The 23115-nt window shown below is 40.8% G+C and overlaps 1 protein-coding gene across 1 annotated transcript in view; it reads right to left on the bottom strand.

Moving 5' to 3' along the window:
* ARFGEF3 (ARFGEF family member 3) overlaps window positions 1–23115 on the bottom strand; it is a 112120-nt gene that overhangs the window by 21734 nt on the left and 67271 nt on the right. Inside the window, exons 12-23 of the mRNA XM_035899872.1 lie at window positions 20449–20553; window positions 17384–17708; window positions 15864–15976; window positions 14206–15116; window positions 9151–9317; window positions 7717–7882; window positions 6193–6300; window positions 5728–5943; window positions 5360–5470; window positions 3810–3960; window positions 2914–3228; window positions 1146–1279 (exon numbers count right to left, since the gene is read on the bottom strand). Of these exons, the coding sequence (XP_035755765.1) occupies window positions 1146–1279; window positions 2914–3228; window positions 3810–3960; window positions 5360–5470; window positions 5728–5943; window positions 6193–6300; window positions 7717–7882; window positions 9151–9317; window positions 14206–15116; window positions 15864–15976; window positions 17384–17708; window positions 20449–20553 (2822 nt within the window). The remainder of the gene's footprint in view (window positions 1–1145; window positions 1280–2913; window positions 3229–3809; window positions 3961–5359; window positions 5471–5727; window positions 5944–6192; window positions 6301–7716; window positions 7883–9150; window positions 9318–14205; window positions 15117–15863; window positions 15977–17383; window positions 17709–20448; window positions 20554–23115) is intronic.

The raw sequence follows: 23115 nt of genomic DNA on the forward strand, positions 1-23115 counted from the left end.
GTCCTTTTGTATTTCTTATCAAGCAAAGGATACAAAGCAGAGAATGTGAGAAAATACTTTTCTGTTCCCCAGACAGTAATACTCGTTATTTCCTACTGAAAGGGATTAATCTTTTGTTGCTCTTAGAACATTTGGGAAGACATTTCATTCTCTCATTAAAAATATACTGGTGCTTTTATCTCTAACAAAAGACGTAATCAGGGGGCATACCACTTTTACTAACAAAAAAACCTTAAAAGCAACCAAACCAATTAATTGCTCTGTCCTAATTTTAATTTCATTACTATTAACTACTGTTGATTGATTACTACACACACAATGAGAAGATCACTATTTATTAAAAATGAAGTGATGAATGTTGAGGCCTGGCGACAACCAAGAGCAAAAACTGAACAACCTGAAGTGCCACATGGAGAAAATGACAAGTAGCCCTTCAAGGAGAGAGGAAAACGATTAAATTGGAGACATACACCAGGTAAAATCCACATCTGCCACAGGACAGAACAAAGCCCATATGACTAATGTAACTTCTAAAGGCTCAGCGCAAATTTAAGTGAAATATCTTCCTTTGGGTCCAATCTTTCTGCTCTGTTTGAGACAGTGATGGAAATGACAATTTACAGGCTTTGTACTGTAAGGTATATGCTCCCCTCTGCTGGAGAAGAGCAGGCAGGACAAATCCTACTGCTTTATTTAACATTATTCAGTCATGTGCTTTGTTTGCTACTACCCACTTTCTGAACACTTCTGAGGTTATCCCATTGTCAAATGTCTAACCTAAATCCACTGCCTTAGGTCTACATTCACCCGAGTTTCCTTACTGCATCGGGCTCTGAAATGGAGCTGTAATTAAATATCTGTGGATAATTAACACCTCCAAATTCCAAGAACCAAATGAATGTCCTCTGAAGTGTTTCATAGCAGGTGTGGATTTAGTCCCTGTTCAAAAAAAAGCACTTAACCTTTTCTAAAGACTTTGAATTTTTCCTACAGAAAGATCTGATTAGACTAAATACTGTGTTTTATTTATACCTTGAAATTTTCAGTTGGAGAAATTAAAACTGTAAGAATACAAAGCATATCCTGTAAGTAGTACAGTTGTATATGAAACACAGAACTCTGTAAGGGACCTTCAGGCGATTTACCTGGCATTGCTAGGGAGTAATCAACTGTATCTGTGACTGAATGGAAAAGCTGGGCCTGAGACGCCTTCTTGAGCTGGTAAAGGAAGCCTGCCAATGCCATCAAGTTTAACTTGTCAGCAGCATCTTCAAAGAGCCTGTGAGTAAAAGAACGGAATCTAATTGAAAAAAATGAATGAGATGAAGACGTAAATGTGTATGTAAGAGGAAAACCCTTATATGCACATGGCTGCTATGCATTGCCTTTGGTGACACATTGGGTTATTGAGTTCTTTTTCACTTATACAGTGCTACAGAAAGACTTTGATCCAGCAGCTTTATTAATTGGTGGGTGGAAAGTAGAGTGCTGTAGGAACAACCAGAACCCTTCCAAGATTCAACTGCGGTACTTAACTAAAAAGTCACTTTTTCAAGGAATCGACACTTCCCCATTACTGTATCTTAATGCTATAAGCAGTTCATGAATCAATAATCAAAAAAACAGTGAGAATATGTCCAGTCCTCACAACATAGATCATCACAGCTTCACTGACATTAGAGATACACCAGTTTGCTCCATCTGAAATTACAACCCCTTGCATGAAAAACAAATGAATTCAAGTCTTGGACCTAAAGTTGCTGTACCTGAATTGCAATTTAGGAGTATAAACCAAGAGTTGTTATTTTCAGCTGCAATGAGCTCTTAAGATATAAGAGTTAAAATCTGTGCCCTTAAAGCAGTAAACTTATGCTTATATAGGAGGTGGGTTCCACAGAGATCACAGCGAAATATCACACGGTGCAGCTGCAAGTTGACACAAATATGATATCCTGACATTGCTTTACATGAAAAACTTTCTCTAGTCCTGGGAAACTGGTAACTGAGTCCTAATAACATCCGCAGTGAAGTAACAGTGCAGACATCAAACCTGCATCATTAAAACTACAGTACTGCTATTCTCTAATCCTCAGAACCAAGCTGTATTGCGATCTTCCTGAATAAGAGGTACTTTCCATGCACAGAGTCAAACTCTGACAAGCAGTGTCAGTATGCATTACTTTTTCCTCTGAATTTACAAATAATGCCCTCCTATGGGCAGAGATCAATAATGCAAAATGTAGTCTGGAGGAAAAAAAAACACAACCGAAATCCAACAAAAAAATTAGTATTAGAAGCAGGCAAACTCTAGCCTGGGCTGCCAAAACAATAGCAAAAAAAAAAAAGTCTGTGACATATCAATCTGCAGACCGTGTTGTAGGGACATGTAACCTAGCCATTCTGTCACCATGCTTGGTGGCCCATCCTCCTCCAGACACGTTGGGGCAGGCTGACAAGCTGTCCACAGAGTCCTGACAGAAGCAGCTGCTTTCTAACTGACACTGGTCTTGTGACTCAGTCCCTTCCTATCAGGACAAGACACTCACTTATTTTGTCTGCTTTAAGGAACACAACAGATTAATCTACATGCAAGCAATAAATCCACCACTCTTGGGATGCATTTGATTTACCTGGCATATTCACTGTTGTGCACAGACATACTCAGCCCAGTACCTGCAGAGCAGGTTCCTAAAAGGAATTTTCTGTATCTCTGCAGTACCTGCAGGACAGGTAATAGACAGAGATACAGAAAATTAGGTCTTTTAGGAACTGCTGGTTGTGACACACACGCAGCTCTCTTGTGAAATTCAAATGAAGCAAGTGGCTGCAACAGACAAAGATCAGGCCCTACTACATCATAGAAAGGTCCGTTTTGGTAACAGGGATTTTGGTTCCTGACAGTGCTGCTTTTACCTGTCAGCTTGCGTGGAGAGTGTGAGAACAGCCTTGGCAGCGCTGGTCCCACACAGCAGGCTGCCTCCCCGGAAGTCAAAAGCTCTGCCCTTACTGCTCTCCTTGATGAGCTCCTGGATAGAAACCGGCTGAATGACAGGATTGCTGCTGAGGGCCGTTTCCTGCTCGGGGGTCAGTGCCTGGGGAGACTCCCCAGGCTCAGAGTCTGGGTGCAGCCCTCCAGGTGCCTGTTGTGATTGGGTGATGGTAAGGGAGGGCTGGGAAGCACCGTCACTGAAGTGGGTGTGCTCCAGCGTGCTGATGTACTCACACACTCTGAGAACAAACAGGAGAAGCAAAATATGAATAAAATCCCCAAACCAACAACTCCTCCCTCCATTAATCACCAGGCTCACTGAAGAAACGCTTTGGGTCTGTACTCCAGAGGTGAGTCAGGATAGTGCCAGTACTGTGAGAAGCCAGCTTACATGGAAACCCACTGTCAATTCACAGGCACCGATTGCTACATCTGAACCAGATATGGGGCACAGGACATTTTCCTCAAACCGTAAACAGACATCTCTAACTCTCAAACTACACACAGATAACCTGTCTTCTTACACCCCTTGGCCTCCCATGTGCCTAGTTAGCAAATAGTTTAGTGGAGGTGCCTGAAAAGCCCATTTAGGTTCCTGTTTCTGCCAGAGTCTTCTGGCAGCTTCAAAGTTTCTAAACATTGATTTTGTCTCTGCATAGTGGTAGAAAACAGCACTGTCTTTTCTCTTACAAATACTGGCAGTTAATTTACTCTGACACTGTTTATACAAAATGAGAGCATGTAAAGACCTTTTTCTCAGTCTGTTACTTTCAGGCAACATAGCATAAATTCTGTTTCTTTTGGCAAAGCTGATGAGTACCTGAACACGTGAGGCCAACAGTCCTGATTGTGGCTTCCCATCTCCAGGCCCACATTAAGGACCGCATCCATACACAAAACATGAGCGGTGTGCAGACAGACTCCCTGCACTTTCCCCATCTGCTCCAGTTTCTGCTCCATTTTCTGTTTCACTGCAGCACAAGAAATAAAATTTAAAAAAAACCCCAAACATTAGCTTCTCCAGCTTTTTAACAAACACTTGTTTGTATATAAGGTGATGGCAAAGGTATACAGTCTGAAAGCTATAAAGGAACATGGAATTTAGACAAAATTTTAGACTTCAGACAAAGTCAGAGAAACATATTTTGTCCTAATAGACATAAGACAGTTTCAAAATTAAAATCACTTTTGACTGATCTTATATACATGAAAAAAATCAATGCCAGATTGACACCCTCCACCCCCAAATTCACATCTTGCTACCCACAGAACAGATGCAGATTGCCAGTGATATTACATGTTTCTCTTTCGAGCTGGCTGGCTCGCTATTTATTTATCTTTACCAAAATCTCCTTTGCTATGGAAAAAAAACCCAGTTTGCAGATTTCACATCTATTTCCATTCAAAAGTTTCATCAAAGAGCTTTTGTTAATGGATGCTCTTGTCAAAGCAAAACTAATCCTGAGCTGAACCATAAGCATTTGGACCTCCTTCTTTTCCTGAGAATCTCTGAAAAGCATTGTTTTTGTGTGGCTTTGGAAAGTAAACAAATTTTGAAGCTTTGCAAGCTTTCATAGAACAGATCTATTGGCCTCTGGCCACCGCTACTGCCTCTTTACTTCAGCATGGCCTGGCCAACTTGCTTCAGTCATATCTAGCAGAGTGGTCAAAAGCCAGTTTGTGCTCAAGCCTATTCAGTTTTGTTTTCTCTACTGAGACACCAAATTTAACTGCCAAGCAGAGCCATTTGTGCAACATTGTGTTTTTTATGGGCTTCTTGCCATTAGAAATCAGATGTCATCAGGCATTTTATGTGCTTCTCCAAACAGCCACTGGAGACAACAATTAACTTTACTGACTTCCGGTAAAGAAGAGTCTGAAGTAGTAGTATAGAGATGCAAACTTTTTACATGTTATACATATCTAATTTTTTATTCCAGCTTCATTTAACATGATTCAGAAACAGTTTTAAATATCTGATGATGACAAATGACAACCAAGGATGTATACAAAACAGGAAGAGAGATGCAAAACCACCCAATACATTAAAAAAAATAAAATTGTTTCTCTGATGCCCTCTGGTTGTACTAGTATCACTAAGCTTAAAAAGCGCACGTTTCAAAAATGCTGTTGCCTTATCTGTTCCACTGATTTCAGTTCCATATAAAATATAATTAGTGTGACATAATGTTAAGAACCTAGGACAGCAGGACACGTCCTGAAGCCTCTAGACATAAGTCCCATATGCCTACAAGTGGGTGGTGCACATTAGTGGCATTCCCCTCTGTCCTTTACATGTAGCAAAGTATTTTCCAGCTGCATCTTTGCAGGCAATATGAGATAAGGTAGGCAATTTAATCACATAGTTACCTTGAGCTATAGTATCACTGGGCTCTTGGATTTCTTTTTCTTCTTTCTCTTCTTGGACACAGGAGGCCGCAGCCATTTGGGCAAGAGCAGATGCACAGTTAGCAGCAACTCCTGTAAAGCAACACCACAGTTACTGTTTAACCAGCATTTCCTCTCCAATCCCATGCAATGTCAACAACAGGTTGTATCAAGGAAGGTGGCTGGATATGTCTATGCTGTAGGACTCCCCATAAGGCCCACCTGCCCTACAGTCCAGGTTCCTATCCAAGACTAGAACAGGATGCTGCTTTTCTCTCTCTCAAATTCCTTTGAGAAAAGTTACCATCCTATTTTATGAGTCTGCCATGATATCCCACATGCAGCAGTACCTAGAGCACAGCTCAGTCGGGCTGCCCTCCTCAGTCCATCCAGGCTCACGCAGATGGAGTCCTTCTCCTTTTGGTTCTGCTCCTTGGCTCCTTCTGCTCCCAAGATGAAGGCAAGCCCCTTGGAGCTGCCTGCCATGCGGCCAGTGAGTGGTGTGGACAAAGTGTCTATCAAGTTCTTCCAACAGCCAATTAAAAGGTATCGGGCAAAAGCAACTCCTGAAGTGAGAAATGCGTTAGTACTACTACTGGAAAATGACACAACAGCAACTTTATCATCAGTGGTAAAAAACCAAGTCATATTTGTCCTCTTCATGCTGGACTACCAATTCACATATAGGATGTACTGACATACTTCCCTCAACCGTTAAACTGTTGTTCTAAAATACAATTTATCTGAATATGCTTATGGTATATAAGAACCCACTGCTGGTAGATACACTTGTGCTTATAATACAATCTTAATACCTGCAACAACAGAATCATCTGTCTTCCGGTTTTGGGAAAGAGGAGATTGAGCTGAAGCAGATGCCATCAATTGGCCACCAATTGCACTGCTTCCCAAGCCATCAATGTCTGCCAGAACATTAAAAAACAACGGATTACTATTTCTCACACAGATGGTATAAGGAAAGCATCTCCTACAAGCCCTTTGTTCAAATAAGTACTTGCGCTCCTGACTTCTCGGGTGTGCTTTTTAGTTGCTCTTTTCTGGAAGCTTCTGAAGCCTTGGCATAAACATGAGCTGTGACATCTTATGCTTTGCCCAGTATAACCAATGTTTTCTTGAAGAGGGGAAATATCCCACTCCCAAAAGCCTGCCTAAGCGGTTAAGTATTATGTATCTTCATTAATTTTTTTTTCTGTCTGACAAAATTTGAAAATCTGAACAGTTCAGAACTTCCCACACCCTTAAATCTGCACATTTTTCAGTATAATCTTTCCAATCTTGCTAAATCCTGTATCTAGATGTTCCCGGGCCTCAGTCTGAATCCTCAAGACACACTGGGATCCTATGTCCTAAATGCAGTTTTTAGTAGACCTATGTAGGTTCAATCTCAACAGAAGAAATACAACCCTTTCTCCAACACAACAAAAGACCAGCTTCTCACAGAGAGTTTAATGTCAGGGATGTTATGTTGATTTCCTTTCTAGCAGCCTCTGTCTCTTCTCCACATACTTCATGGTTCTTGTTTTTCCAAAGTGTTTGTTTCAGCTTCCCAGCTCAATAGCTAAAAGTAACACTGAACTCAATACAATCAGCAAAAAACTTTCAGAGAAGTGCCCTTTGATTACCAGTTAACGGCTCAGCTGAAGCCAGTGTTCTCCCTGCATACACTGTTTTAATTACCTCTTTGTAATCATACAGTATACACATTCAAGCAGACAATGCATTTTATATCAATGTAATATCATAGACATCCTGCTGCCTTTCAGCTGATACCATTTGATTTTTTTCCCTCAAATGAAGCTAAGGATTGTTTTGAAGAATTTGTTAGAGGTGCTCCAGGTTTTCAGCTTCTCTCTAGTGCTATTTGCCATATCCCTGGCATAGCACAAATCTGAACCAAGGGGAGCCCAATCTGTGGAATGCTTTCAGGATCAGATGCTACTATTTATATTAGTACTGCACCACAGGCACGCTGAAATGGCTTTGCTATAGCATCAAGAAAACAGCAGCCTTACCACTTATCATTAACAGGTACCGAGTCTACCAGAACTGAGACTGACAGAATTAAGAGATGGTTTGATTCAGTGAACAAACCTACTTTCCCTGCCTCCCAGGGACAGTTTGTTCTTAAAACCCCTGCTTCCTGATCCAAACCAAACAGTTAAGTACCTGCCACAGTTAAGTCTGATTCCTTCTCTAAGAATAATTTCGTGAAACACCACATGTTGCATGATGACATGCTGTTCTGTACGTGACGCAATGGAGCAGCATGTTTCAGACATGTTTGGAAGTTAGCCTTGCCACCATAACACAGTACTGACCAGTCAGCATGGTGATAAGCGGAAGGCTGTGCTCTTCAGGACTTCCCCAGTATCCAGCTTCCCCCAGCATGTTCCTTTCTAGTACCTGGTGGTACAGTTCTTCAACCCAGGCCTGGGAAAATACCATCAACACTCCACTGGACTGGACCTGCTTCATGAACTCCTTCTGCAGAGAACCATCAAAGCCAGATGTAAGACAACAGTAAGCCCTATAGCATGAGCCTCAGACCCTAGATCTACTCCTGAGCATAAGGGAACGCAGAAGTAGAAATGAAGTTACACAAAAATAAGGAATAACTAAGGATTGCAATGGGTCTCTATGGTGGAGACTGACATGAACAAGGAGCTTTCCCTTCTCTTACTGCAATTCACGAAAGATGCAAATCATAATGACGGCTCTTGCACAGTGACAATGGGACATGCTGACCTCTCACTATTTTCACAAGGTAGGGGTAGGATCTCAATTCCAATAAAAAGAAGTTGTGGCACCTAATGCTGCCTGTCCATCAATCAGGCCCTTATGCATTGAAGTCACCACAGACGAACCAGGGTCCAGTTAGATATCTGAACTATTTTCAACAATACTTAGGTCATGCCCAGGCCTGTTGCGCACAGTGCTGCCTGTAGAGAAGGTTCTGAGTCATGGACTTGCTCTTGCAGCTGCTGAAGAACATACCAGAACTGATGATGATGTCAAAACCCACTTGTTTTTGAGGTCTTCTAGAATAGACGTTCTCTTACATGGGAAGCTCAACAATAATGGTACATTTTGACAGATTTTTTTCAGTTTTCATTTTTTATTCCATATATCACACTTTTTTTTTTTTTATTTTTAGGAAGACTCTGAAACTACTCCTCTTGGGCAACTTAGTTGAAAAACACAGATTCATGTTTTATTAAATCCTGCAGCCTTTTCAAAAACATTTTTAAACAGCCCAAGAAGCTGAGGAATCCCAGGTGCCACAAAAATCACCAGTTCATAACTAAAACCTAATTATTTTTCACTCTAACTTCTAGTGTCTTCATCCGCATAAATACAAATCAAGTATTAAGGAAGAAATATGTCTTTATGCTCAAAAGCAGTTGCAAGATGAAGGTATGTCCCTTGATAATGTGCAGGAACAATACTTGCTGCATCACATGATGCTACGGAAGATCTGTTCTGAAGATAGAGTATCCATCAAAATGACTGCTACTTTAATGATAATCGGTAAGCAGCATTCATTCCTCCCCAAATTACAGAGAAGCTGTGTAATTCAGATGCATGACATTTATCATGCAAGATTCATAAGCAGCTTGGAGAACGCTTCATTTGCAATTATTATTTCTCCACTTAGCAAGCAGCCCGAAGGCTTTATGTGTGGGCTGTTCTATGTGAAAGGAAGCAAAATAAATTTTATTTTTTTAACAGTTTTCCCATATTCCCTAACTCACCAGCAACACAGGAGCTTGGGCAGGCTTTTTCCTGTAGTAATCGGAGTTGGCCAATTTTAGGTTGAGCAGCAGAGTGTAATGTGAGACCATGTAGAGACTGTCTGCATTCATCAGAGTCTGGAAGCTGAAATTTAGGTTTCCCTCAAATCCTGGTGAATGCATCATACCTAACAAAAACACCATGTGAGCTCTCACATTTTACACAGATTTTGCCTGGAAAAAAAAAAAATCAGAAACTAACCCTAGCATTTCAGCAGCAACAAATTGCTAGAACAGTTAACGAATCATCAGCAGAAACTACTCTACTAAATGTACTAGAATCAGGAATAGAAAAATAAGTAGTCCATCTACTGCAAGGCAAACTGAACACTCCAGTCACAGTCCAGCGAAACAACACACTAAATTTGAAATACACAAGGAACGCCAGCATTCATTGGGATGACTGCCAGATGCAAAGCAAAGGGCAGGATACACCTGCAATGCTAACTGGAAAGGTGAGGTGGTAAGGGGCAGAGGCAAAGCCTGAGTACTTAACTGAGCATACATTGCACCAAATGGTGCTAAGGACAGTGACAGCCCTTTTAACCCCCCAGTACATCTGTCCTGGCTAAGCGAGTTGTTGGATGGAGACTGGAGTGTTCTGCACCTTGCAGGATCAGTCTATAATCATCATTCTCTCCATGGCCTAGAGGTATGTGGATAAATATTTCAGGCCAAGCAAGTTGTTCTGTTACAACGCCAAGCCCTGTTCAGTTCATACAAGACCTGCTTTCTAGATCGTTGAGCACTTGCAGCTCTGTCAGACCAATAAGCCACTTGTAAGCACTCAGTATTCCTGAAACCACTGTTTGTATGAAATTACAGCCTACAACCATGCCCAGTAGCACAATCTCTTCTTCCCAGGTAGGATGGATGGCACATACATTTTCCTCTGAGTTAGCTGACCTACTGGTAGGAAAACATAAATCAAGTATGAGCAATACCTAATTGAATCCCCATGATCTGTAGTTGGAGCCATGAAAAAAACAGAAATATTAGACCCCCCCATATGATCCACAATATTTCATGGTTTTCACATCAGCTGTGAAATCCATTCATACAATGTCAATTATGGAAGATTAAGAAGTAAGCTTTATCCTAGAGGAACATTTGAAATGAAACAAAAAAACAGCTCCCAAGGTTAGTTACATGATGAAGCAAAGCTGTGTCACTTGTTAACTGCTGCAGTGGTTCACTGTGAATATACTCCTCCCACCATAAAGCTCATGCCTCTTCTTAGACAAAATATAACAAACCATTAACATAAAAAAAATTAAAAAAAAAATCCACACACAGAAAAGAAGCAAATGTTTTTCTTGCCTCGTGAGGGTTTGAAAGCTCTGTGCTGCTGCCTTCTCGGACTTTCCACTGTCGTCACTTTGGGGGCGTGGATAAGGTGAGTAACTGTTTGAGGGCGGATTTAGAAAGAGAGTAACTGTTCCAGGGTGGGTCTAAAAAATGAATAGCTGTTCAAGGGAGCAACCTTTGTGGAAGAGGGGTGATAGGGCTGGCCAGAAACCATACGCACATGGGTTGGCCTGTGCTTGGGGTAGATTTCTCATGGTGAATGTCAACAGAGACTCTTTACCTAGTACCAAAACTGCAACCACGTGCTTGCAAGTAGCCTGTGAATAGCCTAGTGACTCCTTCATCACTGAAGGCAAAGATGTATCTTAACACTTTGTTGGATGGAGGATCATGATATTGATGTAGCTAGAACTGATTTGATGCCTTATGTCTCTTAAGTATGTACCTTGGGGAATAGAAGCTGCTAGAGTAATAAAAACCTCAAGACAGAGAGGTATGTAAAAGAAAAAAAAAAGCCCACTTTATTTTGCATTAAAGTATTTTTAAAATGGTACAACCTCCTATACAAGACTACATTTAAGAAGGAAGGTGTATAACTGCACAGAAAAGTGGCTAGTACCTAGTGGGTACCCAAAAATGTTTGGGAAAAATATGGTCCCTGATTTCCTCTAAAATATGGGAAAATAAACAACTGCATTTGAAAGATGCTGAGACCCTGAAAGCAGATTAGCTGATGCGTAAACTTGCAATGACGCTTAACAACATAAAAACCTTGCTGCTACAAGCTATGGAATCAAAATTGAAGAGGTGCTAAAAATGTTTGCTATGATTATTCACACGACGGCACACTATTTTTAGAATTAAAGCCTTCACGCTGCAGTTCATGAGAATAGTTATGCCCAAATTAAGAGAATACTGATCAACTTTAATTATAAAAATCTGCCAGCTATAATAAACAACGAGCTTAGCATACTGTCTTAACAGAGACAACAGTTCATTTAAATTGGCCAGGTAAAAGGAGATCCTGAAAAAATGCAAACTTAATGTTTTGTGCAAGTCAAGATGATGTAGAGAATTTTTAGATAATTCAGTATTTTTTAAGATAGACATCACACTCCAGTGTCACTAGGCAATTTTTTGGCATTGGTTTCATCGAGTAAAAAAGGAGGAACTTTCAGAGCAAAGATAAAAACTATAGATTAGGAAGGCTTTTAACCAATTGACTTTGCAAATCTTAATTTCACCATAACTCTGCTTAGCTGCCTTCACTTTTTCCATGCTTATACACCCATGCCAGTGCCTCAAACTCCTATGTCCTTCCATTGCTTTTCAATCCTGTGAAAACATAGTAATATTGTAATACGATTTAAAGACCTAGCCTGTAGGAAAGACTACTAAATTGTAGATAATGTATTTGTCCCCTGAAGTCTTAAGAAAAATTGAAAAGTGAAACAAAGCAGTTAAATAAGGTCTCTCAGAAACACAAAAATACTGCTTCTGTACTGGCTGGTCTCAGAACTGTACCTGTCTCTTTTCTCAATTCGAATCTTAACCAGTATTCAAGTTTCCTACATTCTTCAGGAATTCTTTCCAAAATTCTTCAGAAATTATACATGAATAAATGTTGTTCACACAATGAATAGGACCAGTTCCTCTGACTTCATCACCTAATTTGTGCCTTGAATTGTTGGTGCTAATGAAGGAGTCCTGAAGTAAGGACTCAAACGTTGCCTACAGAGGCAGCTCAGACTGGTGTCTTGGAAGCTCTCCAGGGGGAGTTCCTACCCCCAGACATGTGTTTCAACTTTAGTAAGTCTCTCTCTCTACAGGTCTTCAAACTCATGCCTCTCTCACCTACACAGGAACACAGGACCTTACCTCAGGAGGATTGATGGACTTTTGGTTAAGATCTGAGGTAAAAGTTAAGGGACTGTGTCAGATGAATTGAGTCTCATTCCAGTGTCCCCCTGAAACATGATCTGCACATACCTTGTGAGAGCGTAAAATTACATCTCTGTAACAGCCACAGCTCTATGAAAACACCAAGATACCTTTTCCAAGCTATATTAATATGGTAACTTCCTACTATATTTTTCCATGATTGCTTACCGAGTGGCATCTTCTAAGAATACTTCAAATCAGACTGCAAACATGGCATACATTTTTAGGTACAGATTTAACCATGGGGGTGGCTTTCTTAGGAAACTGAAAGGTCTTCCTCAACTTAACAGTCTATGTCCAAGACTAGGTATCTTTTTGGGAGGGATGTACAAACAAGAAATTATGGGCTTAATGCAGAAATCAAGTGATATTCTTCCATCTTTCTCACTGTACTAGTCATACTGAATGACAACAAAAGCCACGTTTAGCCTTGACATCTAGACGTCTGCTAGGTCTACCTCTTCCAACACCGTAAAATCTTCTAAAGGGATTTGACAGACAAAAGAGAAAAGAAGTGGTATACTTATGTGCGAGGGAACAGGTGAACAAAAATTTGAGCTAGAGTTCTAGTCCTAGTCTTTTGGCATAACCTCACTCTTTTTTAGGACAAATAAATCCTTGTGACAGAAAGGATGCTTTCGAGCACCTCAATTAGGAATATAACAAATATTAATGTCCCCTTTAAGATATCTCCATTCTGTGATTTAACATGGCCAATGTTTCTTAAGAATGTCATCTACCATCTTCCTGAGTTAGGGTTTATTTGGGCAGCATTTAAACAGGATATCAGGAATATCAGCTTATTCACCCAGCTTCATATCTAAAATATGCTATATGATGATGGGAGGCATCCTTTGTGACTCTATGAGTTTAATGTGTGTGAGAGAGCACAAATGAATGAAGCAATGATCAGGAGAGGAGCAACAGGAAAGGCAATTGTGATGAATTAAGTTAAAGAAACAGAGAAATATATTTTAACAAACATTTCCACTTTGGCCATTGTCAGGAAAAAGAAACCCTTCTAAAAATATATATATATTTATATACATTTAAGATATACTATCAACAGGACAAACTAGCCTTTGCATGGTGTTTTTTTGCTCGAGTCAAGATCCCAAAGGTTCTAAGAGAAAGAACTGCAGTTATTTAATCTCTTAGAAGGTAAGATCTTTAACTATTTTTCACTTGGTCTGGGCTTTCAGCTTTGCATTTCCTTTAATGATAGATAGCAGTATTAAGAAAAACAAAAAAGTGAAGAAGCTCCTCTTCTCTTATCCTTTGAAGAGCTTACTGCTGTGGAATTTTTGTTGCGTTCTTTGCAAGGCTGGCTTTACTAATAGTAATGCAGTGATGTACTAAGCTACTTAAATCTCTTTCAAAACAGGTGATGTTCCTCCCCACACCCCTTTCAGGCTAAGGGGCAACCCCAACATCTCTTTAATGACAGCATGTGCAAATCTTCTCAACAGGTCTTCACAAACCTGTGAAGAGGTATCTTACTACAGAAAATTTCATTTCCCTATTGAATGAGGATGCAATCCAGAGCCTGTTAAGACTTAATGGACCGACTTCCCTTTGTGGAAGTGTCTGCATATTCAATTTGCTTTGCCCTAAATGAAGTGTGCTGCTGTGGTGGAATGTGCTTTGTAAAGCACAAACCTCCTTATTCTGGGTATGTTCTCTGAAGATGAAATCCTACAAGAGAATCTGTGTGCAGTGCTGTCACAGCATGCATGCTAGTTAGACAGTAAATATTTGCTTGCAAACCTGAGCAGAAGGTTGAAGAGAAGCTCTGCAGTGCTCCATCCACCTCCTCTATGCTGGGAAGAGCTATAAGCCGAGGAAGAAGAGCTTCAAGTGACTGGATAAACAGCCGTGCACTATGCTGGTCTGCTTCTTGGTTTTTCAGCAATTTCAGAGAGAGAGCAGCACTGCGTAAGGACCTATGACCTGGACAATCCCGTGGTGTCTGCTCCTCGTCAGCCAGGGAGCAATTGTCAGAGCCTATGTCCGAGACATCTGACCTGCCTGAGTCCTTCTCTGCTGCCATGGAATACTGATCGCATGAATCAAACTCAGTCCTAGAAAGGTCCTGGTCATCTACACTGAAGTTACTTTCACTGTATCTGGACCCATAGGACCGGGTCTTGCAATCAACTGATAAGAAGTTAGTTATATCTGGATAGACTATGGTGTGGCTTCTCTGAACAACATCTGGCTGGTCGATGGTTTCTGACTCTGGTTCTCTATAGCGTATCTCTTTGCTTTCGTGTCCAGCTGGAGACGGCAGTGAATTTTTTTGACTTTCTGCATTATCCTCTGGAGTTGTCTGTCCCATATCTCCTTCCAAAGTGGTCTGACCAGTGTCTGTGGTAACACTAATGCTAATATCAGGACTCTTCTCGTTTCCCGATTCCCAGGCAGGATTTTCTGAGGACAGGATGCGCCTCTGCCACCTGAAGTCAGCATCATTGATCTCCATGGAATCCCTGCTTGTCTCGGTCCCATCCTTCAATTCTTCTAAGCGCCGGAGTAGCAGCTGGATCTGTTCTTCACTAAGACCCCTCCCTTGGCTCAGCTCATCTAATGCTCCAAGCAGGGCAAATACGCAGGACACTGAAGCATAACATGCTTCAATACCACCTTTGATGCATGCTTCCGTCATCCCATCCATAATACTACAATTAAAACAGAGTTTATTTAAGTGATGCAGCACATATAGCAAGCATATGTCACTATCATCCAACACCATCCCTCCACAACCAGGAAAAAAAGTGAAATTATCCTGTTAGACTACTCCTGAGAAATAAAACTAGTATTAGAACAAATTATTATGTTTCCCATGCGGACATGGCCATTCTGTAAAGGGAGTGTCTACCAGGGAAACAGTTACCATGCATCTGTACCAGCATGCGCAGCATTTTTTCCCTTACAGACAAGCACTTACACTGAAAAAAAACCCTCAACACCCAACTGAAGCTAAATTTAAAGCCAACAGTGTCCTGAAAATTATCTTATCTACAAGATATGATCTTTACAAGAACCAAGAATCCTTCTCACTCAGTCTGACAGTGTTTAAATTTTTGGTTACCTCCTTCGACTTAATCTTGGAAATGTACCTCTAAATAAGCACACAGTGATTTTGTTGCAAGGTTAGGGACCCAAACCCAAGACTTTCAAGCTGTAAACCAACATACTTGGGTTATTTTGGCAAATGCCACAAGGTAGTTATCTATGCCTTTACGAACAGGCCCAGACTGCAGCAAACGCATACGAGCTTTTACCGTTCTTCCATTTTCATAGTTTATCTAACCAGGGAAATACCCTGGCTTATATTTGGGTATGCTTCTGAAGGTACATGTGTTTAAGTGTCCTATGTGCACAGGTTTAAGAGAGAAGAGGCTAAAGGAAGAAAAAAAGCGTACAGCTTGAGAAGATCCAGATGGGACTTCCTTTTAGAAATAGACCTCTTCCTGGATTCTGACTCAGAAGAGCAGGGCCCTGCCAAATCACAAAGCCGCCGAGGACTGCCAAGTATCTGAAAGGAAAGGAAACAGAAGTTACTAGAGGATTATCTAAGCATTATTTAAATACAATAAATGAGTCATAGTTCTACCAAGCCCTGGAACCCAAAGTAGCAGTACTGTAATTTCTCACAGCAAATGAAAACAGCACACCGATGTTCTACTTATTAAAGCTACCTTTCCTCTTTTTAAAGGCAGAAAAGCAGAGAGAGAAGAGCAGAATATTCAACAAGAATCACATATAGGATGTTCTCCAGTGCTTTACATTTTTGACTGAATATGTTTCAACTGACATTGCATACAAGGCAATCTTTATGCCTAAATATAGAGCAAGTATCTTGCATTATATTATATATCGAAGGGGGTCTTTCTCTTCAGTCACCCAGTTACAAAATAATAAGAGTCATGCAAAGACAGGCAAAGTGATTCCTTCTGACTCAGCCTGCTGGGTGACGTCCTGTTAATGGCCACCAGGAAATACAAGGAAAAGGCTTTACAAATAAGCCCATATTAATAAGCAGAAAGAGGCAAGATACTTCCTGCAGGAAACAACATTAAACTGAGGTTTTCCTAAAACTTCAATTGTCATCTTGCTATTGTTCAGAATTAAAGGAAGACAAGTGCCAGGGTGACTGCCAGTTCAGACAACAACCCAGAGGGCAGCTGTATGCTGTTAGGAGAGATCTTCAGACACAGAACAGCCTAGGTATGCACAAGCGAGAACAAAAATCCTCTAAGACCACTGTTCCTACAAATTATGTTAAATTGCCTTGTGTCCCACAACATGAGAAGAAAGCTGCACATGTGAAATGGAAGAGTCCATGATTTCAGCTGTTGCTCAAAGAAGTCTTGCAATGTTCCAGTTCTAGTGCTGTCAGAGGCACTGGGCAAGAGGCCAGAATGGACTGGTCTTGACATGGCCACTTAAGACGTTGGCAGCTTCCTTGTGGCTATTTTAATAAAGCTCAAGGAAACTGTATTTCAAAAACCTGGCATGTAATCAAAGCATATATTCACCTTAATGCCTGGAATACTACACCATGAGAATGAATGTCTCCTTCTAGCAAGAGCAGAGAGTGGGGAAAGATGCCAAAGAAGTAGTGGATCACTGTACTGTATCTCACCCAAAAGAGCAGTCATGACTCAGTGATTTGATCTGCTCCATGCAGTACCACAGCATGAACATTGACAGAGTTGCCATAGCAGCTTGCGTTATGGAGACAAATACAGCTATTACAACTTTGTAAAACTAAAAATATTTGTCAGAGTGGCTTTGATGTAACAGCTGTGCTCAGAAAGGGCGATTTCAGCATCCCTAGTGCTAAGGTATGGAATGGACTGGTATGCACGTATCAGCAACACTTACTGTTAAATAAACATTTTGCTTTACATGCCTGGATTTACACATGTGATTATCCTACCTCCTTCATAATTTTGATGGCTTCTACTCGGTGCTGAGGTGGTGGGTAAAGCAATATCCGGTGATAGAGAGACTGCAGCACAGGCTTCATGGATTCCACTGACCCCACCAGTCGAACTAGTTCTGCTGCAATATAATATATGGTCCGTGCAACTGGCCCACTAAGGGCTGGTGCTGTGGAGGAACAACCTGAACCCCGGCCATGATCAGAGATCCCTGAAGAAGATGAATCAGACTCAAGGCAGATGCTGCTGTGGGCAGAGGTGATAGTTTTGTCATGTATTGGATTTCCCAGGATTACTACTAGGGCTGGGCACAGTTGTTTCCTGAGAAAAAGAGAAAAGCAGCAGATGGTAACTGGAAAAAAAATATCTCACTGGAACAGATTGAAAATAGCCCACGGTTAAATGAGATACACACTCTTGTTTTAATGACCAGTCAACAGCAGTGGCTAGATAGAATAACAAATTACGCCAAGCTTTTTTCATCTCCCAAGCATCAGCATGCTAGTACATATGGAAATACTTTTGGGTGCTTTATAAACATGGTACTGATTTTGCAAGTTCATGTTGCTGCACAGTGCTGCCCTTTACAGGATATCATGCCTGCCTATTTCATTGGCTGCAACCTATCGCAAGGTAGAAATTCTAAGTTTCTACTGCCAAGTGTTTCTTCTTCAGTCCAACTTGGGAGCTTTAAATAATCCTGACCAGACAAAAAAAAAATCTCTGTTAACTAGAAGGCCTGATGTTCCATCACTGAACTGCACATGCATGTATTTTAGTAAGCACCCTTAGTCACAAGCCTCTGTTTTGCTGGCTTTTGAGAACATAATTAAAGCCCTCTACAGTAACTCAAAGCGTGCATGTAACTCCTCATATGCCACTATACATTAAAACCACCATCCTTCCTTCAACTGTCTTTCTTCACACTCAAGTTAAGTGATTCCACACCAGCAGACCACTCTTCTGTGGAACCAGAGCCAAAACCAGCTCAGCACTTTGCTACATTGGCTGTTATTTCAGTTTTGCACTCACACACTTGACATTTTACTTCAGTCTGCAAGACCCTAATTTAAAAAGCCAAGCGCTGCATGAGAATGCAGTCCCAACCCTAATTTTCACCCACATGCATGCCTCAGAGGTTCAAGCTGGTGCCTAGAGCAAGCACCTAATGACAAGTAATGGTTCAGTACAAAAAGTAGCACATCCTCATAGGTAAGTACATCTTATTTTCTCAAGATTTTTATGCAGCCCAGAACTTTCATTGCTTCTCTTAACATGCTTGCCAAAACAGCTTGGCTTCCTGAAATCACAGAAAGAAAAACAGCTTTTAATCAGACATCAGATAATGACTTTGAGTCTGCTTATTCCATTTCTTTCTCCAGTCAGGTACACTTTAAAACATACCAATTCACTGCTTAAGAAACATGCCTGCCTCGAAGCAGGTGTAATCATGTTACAACAGCAACATACTCCCCACACATCTTAGTCCCATTAGAGTGCAGAACTATGGGGAACACTGTCAGAAGAAGACAGAGCTAAATCTTCTCTGTCTGCTCCCTTCTTTATCTTCCGTTGAGGACTGACTACAAAGTGCCAGCCAGAGAGAAAGCTGTGTGCAGGTAGGCAACAGCTCCTTGAAGAACAGACAACTATCCGTTTGGTTCACGACTTCACTAGACAGCTAATAGATATTAGTGTGTACTTACACTGCTACATATTCAAAATGATGTTTCCACTTTAAACTGTTTCATGTCTTCCTAGTGGGTTTTGTTTTGTTTTCTTTTCTCCCCACTTCATCTTAAGCATGTAGCTGGAGGATACATATTCCTTGGCAGTAATGCAGGTTAAGAAATCCTGCCCCTAATGGCTTGGCCACATGATACACAGTTACAAACAGAAACATCTGCAGATTTGCAGCGTAAACTGGATCATCAAAATGATGTAAATTTAAAACAAAACAGGAATTGTTTTCTTTTAATTGAGATAATTTCAGCAATCTTGCTTATAGGATAGCCCCACATTCAGTCACATAAGCATAAACAAAGGGTTGGGCGAAATTCAAGGGCAGAAACTTCTTAAATGGGTTTGTCATGAAAGAGAGAAATTTGCTCTTACGCTAGAGCTTCCAGAGGTCTCAGCACAGGGTCCCTGTGCAACACTGCAAAGTGTTATCATCCTGAAGACCTCTCAGTCCAGCAGCCACTGATTTTCCTGGGGCAGCAAGGGAAGTTATGGGTGCCTCTACACGTTGCATCCTTAGAATTGTGCCCAAGTCAAATACTTCCATTTCAAAAATTACAGGGTAAAAGCACAAGAAACATATTTGCCATTAACAGTCACATATATCTTTTCTTAACCCAATCACCTGCCAAGGTCACAGGATGGGCATGGGCTGCAAGGAATTGCATATGAGTCAATTATGCATATGCTATAAAAAAAAAGCACTATCGCAAAAAAAAAAAAAAAGAGGGAAAAAGATTATTTCAGGTGGTCTGAGGTGATGGTATCGAACAATTTAGAGGTAGATATGAACACTAAAGACATCAAGCCTTTCTGATGGAGTGTATTAAAAAGAGAATTTCTTGATAAAGTGGAAGCACCATGAAGACCATTTAGCCTCAGCCCCTATACAATGCAGGTCATAAGCATTTCTGGTCACCAGCATACCATTTGACATTAATTCTGCTTATCTTCCTGTATCAGAGTATTACCGCATCAGACAGAGCAGGAAGAATCTCTACAGCACCCTCCTACGATAAGCAGAATATTTGTATGTTTAATGCCACACAAATCCGAACTATTGCACAAAGCATGAGAGATTTTCTGTTCTGGCTAAATACATTAGACTTCATTACAGTGATAATTCACTACAGGGATTTCATGTGCTAGCTGAGCATGAGGTCCTAATCAATCTTATATGAGGCACAGAATGAACTGAGAGGTTAACGGCGAGCTCTGCTTACATCTGGAGATTAATTACAGGTTTGTTTGCGTGGCTGGGGGGGGAGGTCCTTTTATACTTACGAACTGAATATTTACATTAGTCTTCAGATGTACTCACCATATTAGATCAGTGAATCCTTTGTGCTGGTGCATGCTGGGAGAGGAGCTGTTTAACATGGAGAGGATGCATTCCAAGTAAAGAAGCTGAAGTTGCCGATTGTCACTGGCAAAGAGAAAAGATGCCATTCATGTCACTTTAAAACAAAGATTATTTAATTTTCTAAAACAACTACATTGGTTCACTTGAAAATTATCCTGCAATTTACAGCAGTGATTTCCTTTGCTTCTTCCTATGGATTTACAATGGTGCGATCACTTTTATCATCCCATTTATTTTGTGCTGATCACATGCAGCTATCTGCTACTTTTTGTAAGTAACAGAAAGAAAATAGAATTAATTAATCGAATTCCAGAGTAAGGATTTAAAAAAAAAAAAATATGTGAAAAAAAGAGGAAGAAGAAAACAGAAATAATTATTCAAATTCAATCTAAAAACTTGACAAGGAAGGAACCCTAAAACAGAAGAAAAGGAGACAACCAGAAGACTTTGGGCTACTGGATAATTTCTTCAGGCAATCTGAAAGGCATTTAGGCTGCTCTCTCCTGGTTATTTTTTTCTCTTTTCTTGGAGACAGCCACAATGGTCAAAAATATTCTCAAAAGATAAATATCTGCTCTTCTGTCACTGCCTGAATTCCTTTTGTTCACATAGGTGAATTTTCATCAAAGTAGAACAGTACCCATTTCATATGCCATGCAGGAAATAGTGAATCCCGAGGCTCGAAGCTAGATTCTTAACTCTATGCTATGAAGGGTTTAAAACTGCTGGCTGGTTATATATTTCAGAGGTGATAGCTTTTTCCTCATAACAGTCCACACCTATTTGGAGAGATAAACACATTCCAGATACAATTGCCTTCTTTCCCAAAAGCTTTTCTTACAATGTGTCTTAATGCAGATCATCAACATCTTGCAGCCGAGACTTGCATGGGCACGGGCATCCCTGCACCCTTGATCGCTCTGACACCTCTTACTACCAAGTTGTTTTCCTGCAGGTAAAAAATGAACACTGAAGTCCTGCACACCTCAGCATAGCTCTTGTGTTCATATGACTGCTGCCACGAATTCCAGAGTCACCAAAGTCACTGTAGTCCTGAGAAAAAAACCTCACCTCCCTAAACTCTTCCTCACCATTCATAGCTGTGCCTCCCTCAAAACCAAATTCTAATAAGCTTGACATTTAGAAGGAGGAATTGAAGTAATCTTCAGACTAAGAAATTAGACAGGCAGTATAGCATACTAAAACTTCACTTCACTGACCTGCAGGTTAGAAAGTTAAGTTGCTGCCAATAAAATGTTTTGAAGGAGATACCAAAATTGGCCTTGAAAGAAATAAAGGCTTTTCATTCACGGAGTTAGTTCTTTAACAAGCCATCCTAATTAAATTTCTTTTCCTCAAACAGAATCCTCTACTATGCTTTGCACGTAATTAGAGATGCTAACAGTCTAGGTACATAATTACAAGCATGAAGTAAATCATAGTTCGGCAAGTATTTTTAATTTTTAATTTCTTCTTGTAATTTATCTACAGCATGCCTCAATTGGTTCTAATTCAGTACAGTTTTATAGGGAGCTGGGATTATAGGTAATTTTTTAGAAGACTTTCAGTTATTTTGAGAGATCCTGTCAGGTAGTTTAGTTTTGATATTTCATAACCAGTAATTCAAAGTGATTATCATTTGGTGGACAATACCTATCAGATGATAGCTGTTCATAGCTTCACATTTGGGCAAAATTTGATACAGAGATTTAATCTTTCAGCTGGTTTTGCCACTTGCTATTGTTAGATACACACTTTTGAAGATCTCCTCTTCTTGTCCTGTAACCATGCACACAACAAAAAAAACCCCACATGTTCCTTTAGAAGATTCAGAAACATAGAATCATAGAATGTTTTGGGTTGGAAGGGAACCCTAGAGGTCATCTAGTCCAACTCCCCTGCAGTGAGCAGGGACATCTTCAACTGGATCAGGTTGCTCAGAGCCCCGTCCAACCTGGCCTTGAATGTTTCCAGGGATGGGGCCTCCACCACCTCTCTGGGCAGCCTGTTCCAGTGTTTTACTACCCTCATTGTAAAGAATTTCTTCCTTATATTCAGCCTAAACCTACCCTGGTTTAGTTTAAAACCATTACCCCTTGTCCTGTCACAGCTGGCCCTACTAAAAAGATTGTCCCCATCTTTCCTATAAGTCCCTTTTAGGTACTGAAAGGCTGCAGTCAGGTCTCCCCGCAGCCTTCTCTTCTCCAGGCTGAACAAGCCCAACTCCCTCAGCCTGTCCTCACAGGAGAGGTGCTCCAGCCCTCGGATCATTTTTGTAGCCCTCCTCTGGACCCGCTCCAACAGTTCCATGTCCTTCTTGTGCTGAGGGCTCCAGAGCTGGACGCAGTACTCCAGGTGAGGTTTCACCAGAGCAGAGGGGCAGAATCAACATGCTTTTGTTTTCCCAAATGCTGACACTGGTTAAATAATGCTAAGGAAGGCTCTCTTCCCATTCTAATCTTGCTGTAATTAGAGACACTCATGGGAGGAAAGCCTATAGAAGAACTGCACACAAAGATGCCTGTGCTGTCTTCGGCTCTGGTAGTTCTAAGCCCTAGACTTCCTGAAAATAGTAGAGCATATAAAAGGAAGTACTGATGCATGCTTGTTTTGTATTTCTCCCAT

This window comes from Egretta garzetta, unplaced genomic scaffold, assembly GCF_000687185.1.
Source record: "Egretta garzetta isolate BGI_Z169 unplaced genomic scaffold, ASM68718v1 scaffold397, whole genome shotgun sequence".
NCBI classification, from domain to species: domain Eukaryota; kingdom Metazoa; phylum Chordata; class Aves; order Pelecaniformes; family Ardeidae; genus Egretta; species Egretta garzetta.